The sequence below is a fragment of the Rattus rattus genome, chromosome 2 (assembly GCF_011064425.1).
Source record: "Rattus rattus isolate New Zealand chromosome 2, Rrattus_CSIRO_v1, whole genome shotgun sequence".
Lineage (NCBI taxonomy): Eukaryota > Metazoa > Chordata > Mammalia > Rodentia > Muridae > Rattus > Rattus rattus.
This window is the reverse complement of record NC_046155.1, coordinates 136,176,328-136,192,018: the sequence shown is the minus strand read 5'-3', so window position 1 is coordinate 136,192,018 and position 15,691 is coordinate 136,176,328. Positions and strand designations below refer to the sequence as shown.

Sequence of the window (15,691 nt, the reverse complement as noted above, 5' to 3'; positions counted from 1 at the left end):
TCGTTCTGGTACATCATATGGTAACAGAATGAACACTGTTGTTATAGTAACAGCCAGTTGCTCCTGGGATGATGTCCTCACTGTGAACTCCTTTTCGTACAGAGCAACCTTCCACCTGACTACCACATCAGCCTCATCGATATAGGACTGGTGCTGGAGTACCTCATGGGAGGTGCCTACCGCTGCAACTACACTCGGAAAAGCTTCCGGACTCTCTACAACAACTTGTTTGGCCCTAAGAGGGTAGAGCTCAGCAGACATGCAGTATCCTGTGTGTCCCAGAGTGACATGTGGTTCCTTGATGTGCACCCCCACAAGCCCACCTGTGCAGAATGCAACTCTTCACCTCACCTGTCCCAAAGTACACCACCCTGCGTCTGCCCTGACACCCAAGGCCGGGCCTCCTAGCTTCCACATGCAGCCATTCACATCGCCTCTTAAGACTGGGCCGGGCAGTGCAACCTGTCAAGCATGTCTGCCCTCCCTTCCTTCCCACAATAGCCTTCCCTCTGGTCCCCAAGTCTCTGCTCTCTCAACCTGCTCTCCCACTGATCACTGGAGCTCCTATTGTCTTCCAAATCAAGGCACAAGAAGAAGCATCCTTTGCCCACAGATGTCCGGAGCTCCCTGTTGTTCAATCACAGCCTACCTCATTGTACATCCCAGTCATCCTAGGCAGCTGCAGCGAGCCATCCCCACCCTACATCAATAGACCTTATTCCTCCACCAAAGTCAAAGTGACCGCCACAATGCTTCTTCTTGCTCCAGCCTGTTTGTACTGCAACCCTCCTTTGGTTCTACTTACAAGGAAGGCTGTGTGTCTGTCTGTCCTCCCCAACTGACTTCTGTGGACAGAAGCAGTTTTCATATAAAAGCGTTGATCCACCTGGATATTCTTATTAATTGAGATGCAAAATATTTAAACATTTCTTTTCCTGCTTCTTCATTATGCAGCCGAAAGCACTTAAACTCCTGGGAATGGAAGTAAGTAGAACATGTTTGTGGTGTTTATTTATTGTACCTGTGTCATTAGATTTATAATGGAAGCCTTTAGATTTATAGTAACACAAAATTGAGTAATGTTTTCCATGAATAAATATTTTGTACAATTCACCAAAATCTTAGATGAGTTGGCTAAATCATAAAAAAGCCCATATACCTTTACAAAATTTAACTGCTTTGTGCATGTGCACATGTGTGTGTGTTTGTGTGTGTGTCCTGTGTTTTCCTGTGTGTGTGTATGTGTGTGTGTGTAACCTGTGTTTTCCTGTGTGTGTCCTGTGTTTTCCTGTGTGTGTCCTGTGTTTTCCTATATGTGTGTGTGGCCTGTGCTGTTTGTGTTTGTGTGTGTGTGTGTGTGTGTATGTGTGTGTGTGTTTGTGTGTGTGTGTGTGTGTGTGTGTGTGTGTTTGTGTGTGTGTGTGTGTGTGTGTGTGTGTGTGTGTGTGTGTGTGTGTGTGTGTGTGTGTGTGTGTGTGTGTGTGTGTATGTGTGTGTATGTGTGTCTGTGTGTGTATGTGTGTGTATGTATATGTGTGTGGCCTGTGTTTTCCTGTGTGTGTATGTGTGTGTGTGTGACCTGTGTTTTCCTGTATATGTGTGTGTGTGTGTGTGTGTGTGTGTGTGTGTGTGTGTCCTATGTTTCCTATGCGTGTGGGTGTGTGCCGGTCCGAGGTTGTCATCACGTTTTCCTCGGTTGCTCTCCACTGTAGTTACTGAGTCAGGAGCTTTCACTGAACCTGAATCTTGATTACAACTACTCTACCTAAGCAGCTTGGCTTGGGGAAATCTCCTGTCTCTGCTTTCCAAGCCCTAATTACAGGCTGCTATGACAGCCACCCAGCTTTTACATGAGTTCTAGGGATCTGAACTCAGTCCTCATACTTCAGAGACAAGCACTTTATTCACTGAGCAATCTCCTCAGCCCAATATTATCATATTTAAATTTTTTTCTTTTCTACTGAGAATCTCATACATGCATAAGTGTTTTAATCAACCAAATCCACCCTCATTAATCATTAACTTCCCTCCAACTCCTCCCATATCCCGCCCCGTTTCTTCCCTCAATGTAATACTCTGCTCCCAGTCCTGCTTTTGGTTTATTTTTCATTTCCTGATGACAGACACTGGGAATACAAATTCATTCAGGTTTCCTGTCTTAACAGAGTTGAACTTGGAAATTTTTGTTTTCCTCAAAGTTATTTCATCTAGACTCTCAAGTTCACTTTTACAAGCTTTTACATAACATTCAGGCTTTTGCCTGTCCAAGAGCCTCCGTGACGTGCAATGCTTATTCTGAGTTGTCTTTTTAATTACATTTTATTTGTGTGTGTTTGTGTGTGTGTCGCATACACACAGAGACGGAGAGAGGGAGAGAGGGAGAGAGAGAGAGAGAGAGAGAGAGAGAGAGAGAGAGAGAGAGAGAGAGAGAGCGACACACCAGTAGAAGTTAGTTCTCTCCTTCCATCAGGTAGGTCCTGGGAGTTGAACTCTGATCCTTAGGCTTGGCAGCAGACACCTTCTGGGCCACTTTTCCTATCTCCAGAGTTTTAAAATAATGCACATACATCCCCACCCCTTCTCTTCCCCTCCATCTTATTTTTTGAGACACAGTCTTTCACTGAACCCAGACCTCACTGATTGTCTACACTGGCTTAGCCACCGGAGCCCAGGAATCCTCTTGTTTCTGTCTCCCTGTGCTGGGGTTACCAGTGCATGCTGCTTCAGCTGGCTGGCTGCACAGTGTAGGGACACAGACTCAGTTCCTCATGCTGCAGAGCAACCGTGTTACTTTTGTTTTGAGGCAGAATCTCACTCAGTTGCCCAGATTTGCTGTTGACTCACTCCGTAGCCTAGGCTGGTCTTGAACTTGCTGACCTCCCTACCTTGGTATCCAGGTGAGTTGGTATTAAAGTCCTGTGACCACCAGGCTCCACTTAACACTGTTTCTATCAGTTTCTAGTTCAGCTACATCTTGCAAGCAAGTACAGATGTTCTGCTGTGTTGGAATATTGTCCTTGAAGAGACAAACAGCGACTTCACCATTCCTGTTGTGCTATCTGTATTTGGTTTATGGGAAGTTTTAGGGGGTGTTTGTTTTGTCTCCTCTGTTAAAGCCCTCTAGGAAAAAAAAAAAAGAAGCTGCTCACCCAGTGGGATAAGTTATTCAAATAGCAACATTCCTTTTCAGTTCACTTTGTTTTAAATGCTTTGCTTTTCATAAAAAAATACGGGCTTTCTCAAAGGAGTCAGTGTGCAGAGTGACGACCAGAGCCTGGCTTACCAAGTCTCTTAGCTGCTTCTGACACGGAAGTCTTCCCCTCTTTTAGCTCTGGAACCATTTGTTGTCCATTAGGAGGGACCTTTTTTTTTTTTAAGTGTGTTTCTCTCCCCTCAGGATGATGAGCCCCCAGCCAAGGGGAAGAAGAAAAAGAAGAAGAAGAAAGAGGAAGAGATTGACATAGATGTGGACGACCCCGCTGTGAGTCGGTTCCAGTATCCGTTCCACGAGCTCATGGTATGGGCTGTGCTCATGAAGCGCCAGAAGATGGCGGTCTTCCTGTGGCAGCGTGGGGAGGAGTGCATGGCAAAGGCCTTGGTGGCCTGTAAGCTCTACAAGGCCATGGCCCACGAGTCCTCTGAGAGCGAGCTGGTGGATGACATCTCCCAGGATCTGGACAACAATTCCAAGTGAGTATCTTGAGGGAATCTGAGGACAAGGCTGACTACTGTCTGGCGTTCTCCACCCTGAAGGCATGACCGCTGCACTTCTCATGGAAGGACCACGTGGTTGAGGCTTACTCATAAACGGCTTTGCCCATCAGGTCTGTCAGTGTTTTCACTGCTGCCCCTTTGGCTTTTTTCTGAGTTGTTACTGTTTTAGTCTGCTGCCTTCTTATGCATATGATCAAAGAAACATTCACGACTGCTGCATATAAACTGGGTGCTGGATGTCAGGAGGACTTCTGGATTTTAGAAAGGGGGGTAGTATTGGCTTTTTCTCTTCGTGTAGATTAGGCTCTTATGCCCCAGCATGGTGCTGTTTAACTAGTTTCTCCTGAGAGCAGGCCTAGCTAAGGAGAGCAGAGTACTGAACAGAGTTCAATGCCAGATTTCCTTTTCCCCTACCAGAGGAGAAGTTTTACGTTAGCTGTCACAACCTGGCCGGGTGGGTCCCAGGACTTGATCACATTTCGACTTGGTCACAGCAAACGCTCAGCAATTCATGGGTTATAGCTCGTTTCCTAAGCCCACCCTGATTCTGCAGACCTGTCTGCTACAGTGAGCAATGGTTCTGAGTCTGCCCATTGCCCCTGCAGTCTGGGGACAGCAGTCTTTCCTGTGATGGACTGAAGAAGGGATGCTGACTTCCAGCTTGTTCAGGGGATTGTCTGTTGTTGGGAGAGACAACAGCTCTCCCAGCTCTTTGCAGGCTTGTCACTTGACAGACTGGAAATCTGGAGTCCAGAAATGACTTTACAGGCACATGTGCTCGAGGCAGCTGAGCCGGGCAGCTGTGCCAGCATCTCACAGCTCAGTTTGAATTCCTTCTGCTTGTGCTCAAGTGTCTGTAATTTCCAAATGATTTGCTGGTTTCTAAGGATTGGAACCCAAGGCTTTAAATGCTTTTCTCTTGGGTTTATTTTACTTTATTTTATGACTATTTTGCGCCTCTCTCTCTCTCTCTCTCTCTCTCTCTCTCTCTCTCTCTCTCTCTCTCTCTACCATGTGCATGCATGCATGGTGCCTGAGGAGGTCAGGAGAGGATGTTCTGATCCCCTAAAACTGGAGTTACAAGTAGTTGTGAGCCGCCATGTGGATGGTGGGAACTGAGCATGGGTCCTCTGCAAGAGAGACGAATGCTCTTAGTCACTAAGCCATCCCTCTAACTCCAGAACCCAATGCATTTAAGAACAGAGATATGTTCATCTGCCTTGCTTTTCCAGATGTAGTCCTCCCTTCAGCTTAGGATCAGGACCGGAAAATGCTGTACACTGCAGAAGCTTCAAGGGACAAGCATGGCCACTCTCCCTCCCTCATCTCCGTCTTCATAACTGTTACAAAATCTCGTAGACATGGAGAGGCAAAGCCAGAGAGGAGAATGATAACTATGTGGCCATATTTCAACCACATCCCATGACAAAAATAAAGGGCAAAGGAGCTAGAAATGGATATAGCTGTCATTAAATATTGGAAACAGGGTCATGAGGAGAAAAATAACAAACTTCGTTCAAAATTCATCTGTGTCACTTTCCCTGTGCCCCTGACTCCTACACTTTCCCTGCTGCGGTTCCCAGTTCTGTCTTGCCACTGGGCTGCGTAAACTCTGCTTTGGCAGACAAAACGGGTGGCATTAGGCTATGAACTTAGCCTCAGATGGGGGCCTCAGGCTGGGTGAGCAATGAAGCAGGCTGAGGCCGAGGAGACAGGGGTTCCCAAACTCCAGGAGTCCAGTTGTTGTTGGAAACCTCATGGAGTCTGGAACTGGGGCTGCCATGGGCCTGCAATGACCAACCTGAGGTGGGCAGGGGTGGGGGTGCGAGTGGGGGTGGAGGTGGGGTGGGAGGGATGGATGACTCCAGATCAGCTTAGCTGTGAGTGTCCTGGAGCATGGAGGGACCTTCTGTGGGAGAGACATAGGTGTCAAGGCTCTATGTGGTGAAGGATTCCCCCAACAGCAGTTCTTGACGGGACAGACAGCCCTTGTTTGCCCATACTGTTTATTCATTATTTGCTGTGGAAACACCTTACTCATGGTGGACCAGAGATTAAATACCTTTTACAAAAAGCAATGTCTGAGAAGGGAAGCTTATTGGCTAAATCCTTGGGGTGGCCCATCTAGACACTTCATTAACACAGAGAACTCTGTGCTCTAAGCTACAAGACTAGGGGTCACAATTCTAATGCAGGGTGCCATGGTCACATGCTCCAGGAGGGAACTGGGTCAGGAGTGGGTAAAACATCTACCCGTCTCAGATATGAGAATACTAGGGTTTCTGAATCCCTTCAATCTTCCCAGTGTTTGTCTGGTGACACTTGCCCCACACTCTGCCATGAGCAATCGGATCTCTTGCTCTGGGCCCTATGACAACTACACTCTGTCTCATTGCACAGAGAACGTTGGGTTATCTTGTCATCAAGGCTTTGTTGAAGTCTTATACAACACAAGAAAAGCACATGGCTAAAATGTTTGGCTTATATCAAACACATGGGCATGGCCAACACCCACCTTTACAATCAGAACCTAACCACAGGTCATCCTGGTGCTTCACATGCCCTACTCCTTGGGGTTCCAGAAGCAGCCATTGGTTACCACTCGCAACCCCATAGATCCTGCCTTTTCCATCTGCCTCACTGTTGTATGTACAGCCCAAGGAAATGGGCTTCGTCTCCTTGAGGTCTGAGGGACATAGCTAGGTTCACCTAAAGCTCTGTTGCAGGAAGAGCAACCAATCCCCTTCCAGACCAATCATGGAGCCTGCTACTTGCTGCCCCCTCCTCTGGTGGCAGGTCTTGAGAATGTACAGTGGCCCTCAAAGCCACTTTCAGTCCTGCGTTCTGTGTCTTGTGGCACATATATTTAAATACGTACAAACTCATAACCTCCATGGTTTCGTCACCGCCGACGTCGTCTTCCCTCCAGGGATTTTGGCCAGCTCGCTGTGGAGCTGTTAGACCAGTCTTACAAGCACGATGAGCAGGTGGCCATGAAACTTCTGACCTATGAGCTCAAGAACTGGAGCAACTCGACCTGCCTTAAGCTGGCCGTGGCGGCCAAGCACAGGGACTTCATCGCTCACACCTGCAGCCAGATGCTGCTGACAGACATGTGGATGGGAAGGCTTCGCATGAGGAAGAACCCTGGCCTGAAGGTGGGTGTGCTGTGGCCATCAGGGATCACAGGGATGGGGGACACTGGGCCGAGCTTTGTACCTGCGGCTTATCCCATTTACAGTGGTCCTACAGTTCCTCCATTTCAGTTACCCCATCACCCACAGACTGAAAGTGTTAAATAAAAAAGTCAAGAGTTCATGAGGTTCCTCTGCTTGTTTGCGGGGCGGTCAAGGGCCTGTGGTAAATTAGATGAAGACTCTGCCCCTTGCTTGAGTTGCATTCTGAGCAGCACAGTGAAGTCTCATACGATCACACTCTGTCCCATCCACAACGTACATCATCCGCTTGCCCAGTATATCTGCAATGTGTTCTGCTCCTACCCACAGTCGTCTAGCACATATCTTGGTTACCAGATAAACTATCACAACACTCCAGTGCTTGCATTTAAGTAACCCCCAAGTTCCTTACTAACAGTCTTAAAGAGGAGAGACCCCCAGGAGACACCGCGATGTAAAATGTATGGCACATTAGCTCTGCCACTAGGTGGCGATGCTACAGGACATGTAAACAACACTGAGGAAGCACCCCAGCACTGTTTCCGCATCCACTGGTGGTTAGGGTGGATAAGGAAGTCACTATATTCCCCCAAGTAACCCCACGAAGGAGACACTACAGTAGTTCTAGCTTTACAGATGAGGAACTCAAAGCTTGGAGATTAAGTTGCCCAAAGTCTGAGCTGCTCAGTGTGGGACAGGAGCTGAGCTGACGTGGTCAGATACTCCAGTCTCAGTATAGCCAGCATGCCTGCCTTACAGTGCTCTTGGTATAGCCTGTTTTTTCAGCCGAAGCCTGTCATGCTGATCACACTCTCCAGACAGGTCACCAACTTACAATTAAAGCACAGATCTGGGGACTGGCTCGATGGCTCGATGGCTCAATGGCTCGATGGTTAAAACCACCCTTGAAGAGGATCCAGGTTCCATTCCCAGCACCACAACGGTTAACAAATGTCTGTAACTGCAGTTCCAGGAGATCCAATGCTCTCTTCTGGCCTTCCCAGGAACTGTGCGCACATGGTGCACAGACATACGTGCAAACGAAACACCCATGTGCATAAATTAATCTTAAAAAAATCAAAGTACAGATCTGACCTCTGTTTCTACAGTATTTTAGCCAACAATATCTCCCTTACACATGGCTTGGGAGAGAATATGAAGCAGTGAAAATGTTTGAAGATGATAAATTGGGAGAAAAATTACTGTTAACAAACTCCTAGATTTATCTTGAGAAAAGTTTTTGAAAATCCGACTATCCAGTGGTTATACTATGGTGGTTCAGTGGGATCTCAATGAGAATAGAGTCTTCACACAGCAGGGTCCGTATCACTTATCTGGAATGTCTGGGGCCAAAAGCGTTTCCAGTTTCCTTTTAGGTTTGGAATTTTTGCACAGACCTAATAAGCTATCTTGCAAATGGTATTCAAGTCCAAATGCAAAATTAAGTGTTTCGTGTTCACTTTATTGCACAGTCTAAAGATTCATTTAATTTGCTATTTCTAGGGTGCCTGCATTTTGACTATGGCTCGTTACATTAAGTTGGGTGACTTCCCACTTATCTGTGTTAGGTTAGAGTTTGGAGTATTAAAAAGGCACTTGTCCTGTATGGCACAGTGACTAGCAGAAGAGAGTCCACCTCTTAGAAATACAGACGCTCTGCCTAGCTATCCAATTCTACACAATGCACAAATTTTCTAGATTGATGCTGTGTGTGGCCTTGGATATTAACAAATATAGTTTGTTTGTCTTCAGAATGGCAAGATCAAAAAGGAGTTAAAGAAAACAGGTCAAGTGTGACGAGAGGAATGCTGGGTCAGCATCACGAGTCATTGGCAGCACCGAAGCCTAGAAGGCCCCAGAGAAACAAGGCCTTTGTCTTTATAGTTTTGATTGGAGAAACATTTAGAACCTGGAAACTTTTTAAAAACCTGATCCAGCTGTTTAAAACACATGAGGAGAGCCAGGGATGCAGTTCAGCGGTGTAACACTTGCCTAGCTTGCCTGAGGCCCTGCGTTCAATCCTGACATGGCAACAGAATAACAAGGCAAATGCACAAGGAAAGCAGATTGTCTAAAAACAGGCACAGAGCCAGGCCCGGACTAGTGGGGCTCACCTGTGATCCTGGCTTCGTTGGAGACTGAGGCAAGAAAGTTGCAAATTTAAGAGTTGCCTGAGCTGAAGAGTGAGTTTGAGTCAGCTAGTACAACTTAATGGGCTGTGGGTGAATCAAAAGCAAAGACAGGACTATAGACTGCTCGGCCGCAGAGCCCTTGCCTGGGTGCAGGATGCCCTAGGTTTAAGCCTAAGTACTTCAAAATTAAATATAAAACAAACTAGACAAACACTGAAACATTGCTTTCAACATACGTATCTCAAAATATTAATAGAATGAGTAAGTTCCTGTGGTTTACAACACCCGTCAGCCCCTTCCCCATGCCAAATTTATGCAACTGAGTGAGAGGTATGGAGACTGAATAAGCAGAGACTTGATTGGACCTGAGAAGGTTGTATTCAGGAAGAACAGGATGGGGATGAGGATGCTTCAGTCATTCAAGTTTGCGGGCTTAAGTTTGATTCTCCAGAATGCATAATTTAAAACAATGTCAGGCGTGTAGTCTCAGTGCAGGGAGACATCACAGACCGGCCCCTGGAGTTTGCAGCAGATTTTAACCGGTGGGGGGCTGGGAAAAATCCTGTATCAAAAAAACAAAACCAAGTAGCCATTCCCATGAAATGACACCTGAGGTCCTCTGGCTTCCGCATGAGCTCATATACAACATACATGTGCACATGCATACACACGGGGCAGGGGTGAGGGTGGGGAAACAACTAACAGATAGATTGAATGAACAGCTAAGAAGTCCGCAAGTGTCAGGGATGCAGATTCAGGGAAGCAAACACTGCCGAAATGTTGACGGTCCTTAACAGGAAAACAGATGGGGAACTGAAATTTCCGGGTGAAATTAAAGCCACACACACAAAGTTAAGGTTCAGGTTTGGTTAGGCTTAAAGTTGGAGTCGTCTTAGCCATCAGTGGAGCATAGAGAAGCACCTGATAAAACAGCGGGGAGCGCTGAGTGTCCTTTCATCTTCTGGGCTGAGTCTCATGAGCCTCCCAGCTCTAAGTACTCAGATCCTCATCACACTCAAGTACTTTTATATAAAACAAGGGCGCTATTAGATTTTAGTTTAGTCGTGTACTTGCTTTATTTGGGTAGTTAGGTTTTGTGGTGTTGGGATCTACTGCAGGGATGCGTCCATGCAGGCAAGTACTCTAGCTAAGCCTCTTCCCCAACTTACCTGCATGGAGATTCAGTGTTAGATTGTAGCCTTTTAGAGCCTTGATTACCCACATTACTGCTTGTTGTTTCTCTTTTGAACAACAACAACAAAAACTCAGTGGATGCTTTTCAAATTTCTCATGATTCTACCAAAGTACTCAGCACACAAAGTCATGGATCATTGGCACAGTCCAGGCTCCTATGCAACTGACAAGTGTGGACAGTCTAATTTTACACATTTCACTGTATACTCAGCCCTCCAGCTCCGAGGATTTCATGTTCTTGATATCAACCAAGCACACACCAAAAACCTCTTCAGAGGCTTCCAAACTGGCTTAGTGGGTAAAGGTGCCTGAGGCCAAACCGGTCGGCCTGAGCTCCATCCCCGAGAGCCACAAGGTTGAAGGACAGAACCAACTCTCCAAAGTTGTACTCTGATTTCTACAAATTCACTGTAGCATGTAATATGCACGCGCTAGATGGGTGATGTGTATGTAATAAAAGAAAACACTGTATATACATCTGAACTGATAGAGTATAAGTAATTCTCCCCTCTTTAATCCCCTAAGCAACACAGTATGACAGCTTTTAACCCAGCATTTACATTGCATTGAGTTAGCCGCTATCTAGACATGATTCAAAGCATGTGAAAGGATGTGTACACGTGATATGCAAATACTGTATCACTTGATGACCATAAGTATCCATGGGTTTGGTATCAACAGTTGGTGAATCAGTAGAGTATCCTCTGGGTCCACTATGAGTGCATATCCAGGAAGGATTAACTCAAGAGACCTGACCAAAATGTGGATTCCACCAGCATGCAGGCTACCAGTGGGTGAAATAAAAGGAGAAAGAGAAAGCCCACAGTACAGGCTCACTGGGGTGGGGATGCCCTCCCCTGCCAGGATGTGGGCTGCTTTGCCCTCCTCTCCCCTCCCTACTATGATGAGTTAAAACAAGTCTTTCCTCCCAGAACGAGATTTCTTAGGTATCTTGTCACAGCACACAAAAAAGTAACTGGCAGAGACTAGATTTTCCTAGAATCACCACAGCTTAAAACTTGGTTTGTTCCTCCTGTCGCAGGTCATCATGGGGATCCTTATCCCGCCCACCATCTTGTTTTTGGAATTCCGTACATATGATGACTTCTCCTATCAAACATCCAAGGAGAACGAAGATGGCAAAGAAAAGGAAGAAGAGAATGTGGTCAGTGGCACCCAAGGGGGTCACGTGGCTCTCATTTTCAGTGTTAGGATTTGTTTTACCATGGATTTAGAAAGCTTGCTACTGGGACACTTGGAGAATTTTCTCTTGTTAAGGCTACTTTGTGCTGGAAAGGCCCACCTGCAGACCACCTGCCAGGTGTTAGAGATGGCCTATTCACACCTGCAGACTGCCTGCTAGGTGTTGGAGATGGCCTATTCACACCTGCAGACCACCTGCCAGGTGTTAGAGATGGCCTACTCACACATGCAGACTGCCTGCCAGGTGTTAGAGATGGCCTACTCACACATGCAGACTGCCTGCCAGGTGTTAGAGATGGCCTACTCACACATGCAGACTGCCTGCCAGGTGTTGGAGATGGCCTATTCACACATGCAGACTGCCTGCTAGGTGTTGGAGATGGCCTATTCACACCTGCAGACCACCTGCCAGGTGTTGGAGATGGCCTATTCACACCTGCAGACTGCCTGCCATATACTATGCTGTTTTCCAGGATGCAAATGCAGATGCTGGCTCGAGAAAGGGGGATGAGGAGAATGAGCACAAAAAGCAGAGGAGCATTCCCATTGGAACAAAGATCTGTGAATTCTATAATGCGCCCATTGTCAAGTTCTGGTTTTACACAGTAAGGCCCTCCCTGACGATTGCCCTTGCTCATGTGGGGAGTACTGAGAGCTACAATGGAGTCGAGACAAATTTCAAAAGGTGTCCAAAAGTTCATTAAGCTAAAAACAAAACTAGGACCAGTCGAGGGCTTTAAAATTAGATCCTAATATATTGTCATACATATTTTAGGTATGTAAGAATATTGGCCATCTGAGGCCCCCATGACTTCATGAAGCAAAATAGCCACATTCTATCTGCTTAACAGAAAGGATTTTTAAATGCTGTTAGTAATTAATACTTAGGGAAGTTGTATTTGGTTTTAAGATAAACAAAGTGTGGGGCTGGAGAGATGGCTCAGCAGTTTAGAGCACTGTTTGCTCTTCCAGGGGTCCTGGGTTCAATTCCCAGAACCACATGGTGACTCACAACTGTCTGTAACTGCAGTTCCTGGGCATTCAATGCCCTCTTCTGGCATCCACAGATTCCAGGCACATGGTACTTAGACATACATGTGGGCAAAATACCCACACACAAAGATTTTTTAAAATAAATGTAAGAAAGTGTTTTTAAACAAAAATGACTAATGAATTAAATAACAGACTCACAGATTCCCTTTTCCCACTAAATTCACCTGGATATTCAAAGAACATAGCTTGTGTCAGCTTTGGCACTGTAATACACACCAAAACTGACCGACCTATAAAGAGAACAGGGTTCTTTCAGCTCATGGTACTGATGTTTCGGTATCTGTCCTTTGGTCCTGGTGTTCTTGGACCAGGGGTAAGGTAGCACACTGTACCTGGGAGTCTGTGGCCGAGGAGAACCACACTTCCCACAGCTGTGGAACAAAGGAAAGTAAAGAGAAGGTGCTCTAGAGTCCCAATATTCCCTCAGAAGGCCCACCCCCCCCTGAGCTCCTTCTGGGCCCCAGCTCTTAGGGCTGCACCAGAGGCTGGGAGCAAAGTGTTTAACACATGGGCCAATGGGAGCATTTCCAATAGAAACAACAGCAAGGGTGAACCCAGGTCATAAACACACTCAGAGTTAACGAAGACTATCTTCTCTAAAGCCCTCACCAACAGATGTGCTTGGAACCAGCAGGTCATTTTCCAGGCTTAGGTCTATAGTCCTTTGAGAATGAGGCTCACTGGTTACAAGAGCAGGACAGGACACAAGAACAGATTGGAGCAGTCCCAGAGTTGTGCCTAGGGGCATGGTATTTTGGGCACAATGCCATTTTGAAGAGCCAGCTGCAAAGAACCTCCCTCCATGGGCCTCAACTCGTCCCCCACCCCAATTCTATCCCTTTCCTTGTCAAAAGATAATTGGTTGTGGCCACAGAATATCACAGACCTAACACTGGAAATGGGGGAGGTGGGGGTGGGGAGGGATCTTAGGCCAGCACTGCGGGCCTTTGCAGAGAATTCATCCACATGGCCTCTCTTCTAACTTCTCAGTTGTCCATCTACAATGGGGGAATGTAAGAGCAGGCTGGGTGAGGCAGGAATGCTAACTCACCCTTGCCATTTTCTCAGAATGTCATAGACAGCAGCAAACTCCCAAAAAGCTCCTGGTAGAATATGATTCTTGCAACTTCATATCGGTCTGTCAGAGCCTGTACTGTACCCCAAGCTACCTCAGTTTCGGCACCAGTGACAAGCATGAAGTGAGGGTGTCCTCTGAGTAGGTTGGTCTATGGGAAGAAAGAAGCCTTCATAGATGAACGCTATCCCCCAGACATGCCCGCCATCTTCTCCTTCTCCAGATCTCCTACTTGGGCTACCTGCTGCTGTTCAATTATGTCATCCTGGTGCGGATGGACGGCTGGCCTTCACCCCAAGAATGGATCGTTATCTCCTACATTGTGAGCCTGGCGCTAGAGAAAATACGAGAGGTGATTATTGAAAAGGCTCGTCTCACCCCTGACCCCCTACTAACTGCTGAGTTCAATTTCAGATGCCAGTAACGCAGAGTTTTATGAGGACGACGGCTCCTAGTGAGCCTCCCTCCCTGTGTGAGGCATCGCCATTCCGGAGTCATTCTATTTGTTTGTTTCGGATGTGTACGCCCCCCTCTCTTTCAAAACACGAGGCAAAATAAATAAAACTAGGTTTGAGTGCATAAATGAGTTTGAGGGCACGTACCAAATGCTGCCGGCCACTTGAGTTGAGCCAACAGGTTCAAGTGGGCACAGATTTTGGCTGTCTTTTGCGACCTGAGAGTTAAACTGGAGGGATACCTGAGATAGAACTTTTTAAAAGGGGTGTGTGTGTGTGTGTGTGTGTGTGTGTGTGTGTGTGTCCATCCCTCGCGTGTGCATCCAGACCCTCGCCTTCGTGTGTGCTTGAGCGTGCGTGTGCGCATCTGTGTGAATGCGCCCATCCATGTGGGTGGACTTGCCCATGATGGTGCAGATTGGCTTCACTCGATCCTTTCTCCACCTTTATGCTTGAAGCAGGGTCTGTTAAACGAGCCTGAAACTGTTAGACTGGCTGCTGAGAAAGCCTCTGGACCCCTCTGTCTCTGCGACATTCCTGTCCCCATCACAGCGCTAGGGTTATAGGCACACACCACCATGTCCAGATTTTACATTCGTTCCAGACGTCTGAGCTCAGGGCCTCATGCTTGCCCAAGAGACACTTCCCCCTCAGATCCTCCTCCCCAGCCCTGGCATACAGACTGTAACTCAGGACATCGGGTCATATCGTGCACTTGCACAGTCGGTCTCTTGTTCAAGGGGTGCACGGAAGCAGGGGAAGGGGCCAGAGGAGAAGGAGCTGAACGAGGTGTGGCTTCAGAAGGAAGCACTCCCACTGAGAGAGAAAACCTGAAAGAAGGGAGAGGAGTTTCTTACCCACATCAGTTGTTTGGCACCAAGCACAGTGGTGACTCCAATAACCCAAGGGCAGGCCTCCCAGAACGGGGCAGGTGTGGGCCTCACAGCGGCACCTGCAGCAAATGGGTGGCATGCCCACCTGGTGAGAGGCTCCAGGGAACCTGGGCGGGGCCCAGAGCATGTGCTGCAAGCAGAGGGGCCCAGTTTCTAAGGAAGCGCTGGAAAAGAACAGACACACTCATACACGGGACACAGGGAAAAGAAAGAGAAAAAAGGAGGCCAAGGAGGCAGTTTCTGCTGGAAGCTGAGGAACCGCCACCGAGGATGGGTCTTTCTGTTGTCACCCTCAAGTCTGAACTTAACTACACTCACTCACTCACAGCAAGTTTTTATCCAGGCAGAATAGGAGCTTAAAGTGGAAAACCGCATAGTACCGACTGCTGACGGACATAGAAGCAATACTGTTGCTTTGTAATTACTGTTGACTTCATCCAGTGGAGTAAGTTTGATGTCGTCGGTCAAATGACAAGTGAGCAGTCAAGAATGCTGGGCATTCCCTCTACACACCACCCTCTTGCACAACTACAACTGCTTCTCTGGCTGGGTGCCATTAGATTTCTGTGCTGTTACATCCAGGACTTGCCAAGGGGTCTGGCTTACAATTATATAACACGTATGACGTGTGTGTGTGTGTGTGTGTGTGTGTGTGTGTGTGTGTGTGTGTGAGAGAGAGAGAGAGAGAGAGAGAGAGAGAGAGAGAGAGAGAGAGAGAGGGGAAGGGGCACATGTAGGACTTAGGAAACAATTTTGGGAATCCAATTTTGTGTATCCACCTTTATGTGGGTCCCAG

The 15,691-nt window shown here is 47.2% G+C and overlaps 1 protein-coding gene across 2 annotated transcripts in view; it reads left to right on the top strand.

Annotated features, from left to right (window-relative positions):
* Trpm1 (transient receptor potential cation channel subfamily M member 1) overlaps window positions 1–15,691 on the top strand; it is a 114,620-nt gene that overhangs the window by 73,068 nt on the left and 25,861 nt on the right. For both annotated transcript variants that reach the window (XM_032895998.1, XM_032895997.1), the window contains exons 14-20: window positions 103–243; window positions 955–984; window positions 3,398–3,690; window positions 6,644–6,872; window positions 11,259–11,381; window positions 11,893–12,024; window positions 13,771–13,899. In XM_032895998.1, coding sequence (XP_032751889.1) covers window positions 103–243; window positions 955–984; window positions 3,398–3,690; window positions 6,644–6,872; window positions 11,259–11,381; window positions 11,893–12,024; window positions 13,771–13,899 — 1,077 coding nt within the window. The remainder of the gene's footprint in view (window positions 1–102; window positions 244–954; window positions 985–3,397; window positions 3,691–6,643; window positions 6,873–11,258; window positions 11,382–11,892; window positions 12,025–13,770; window positions 13,900–15,691) is intronic.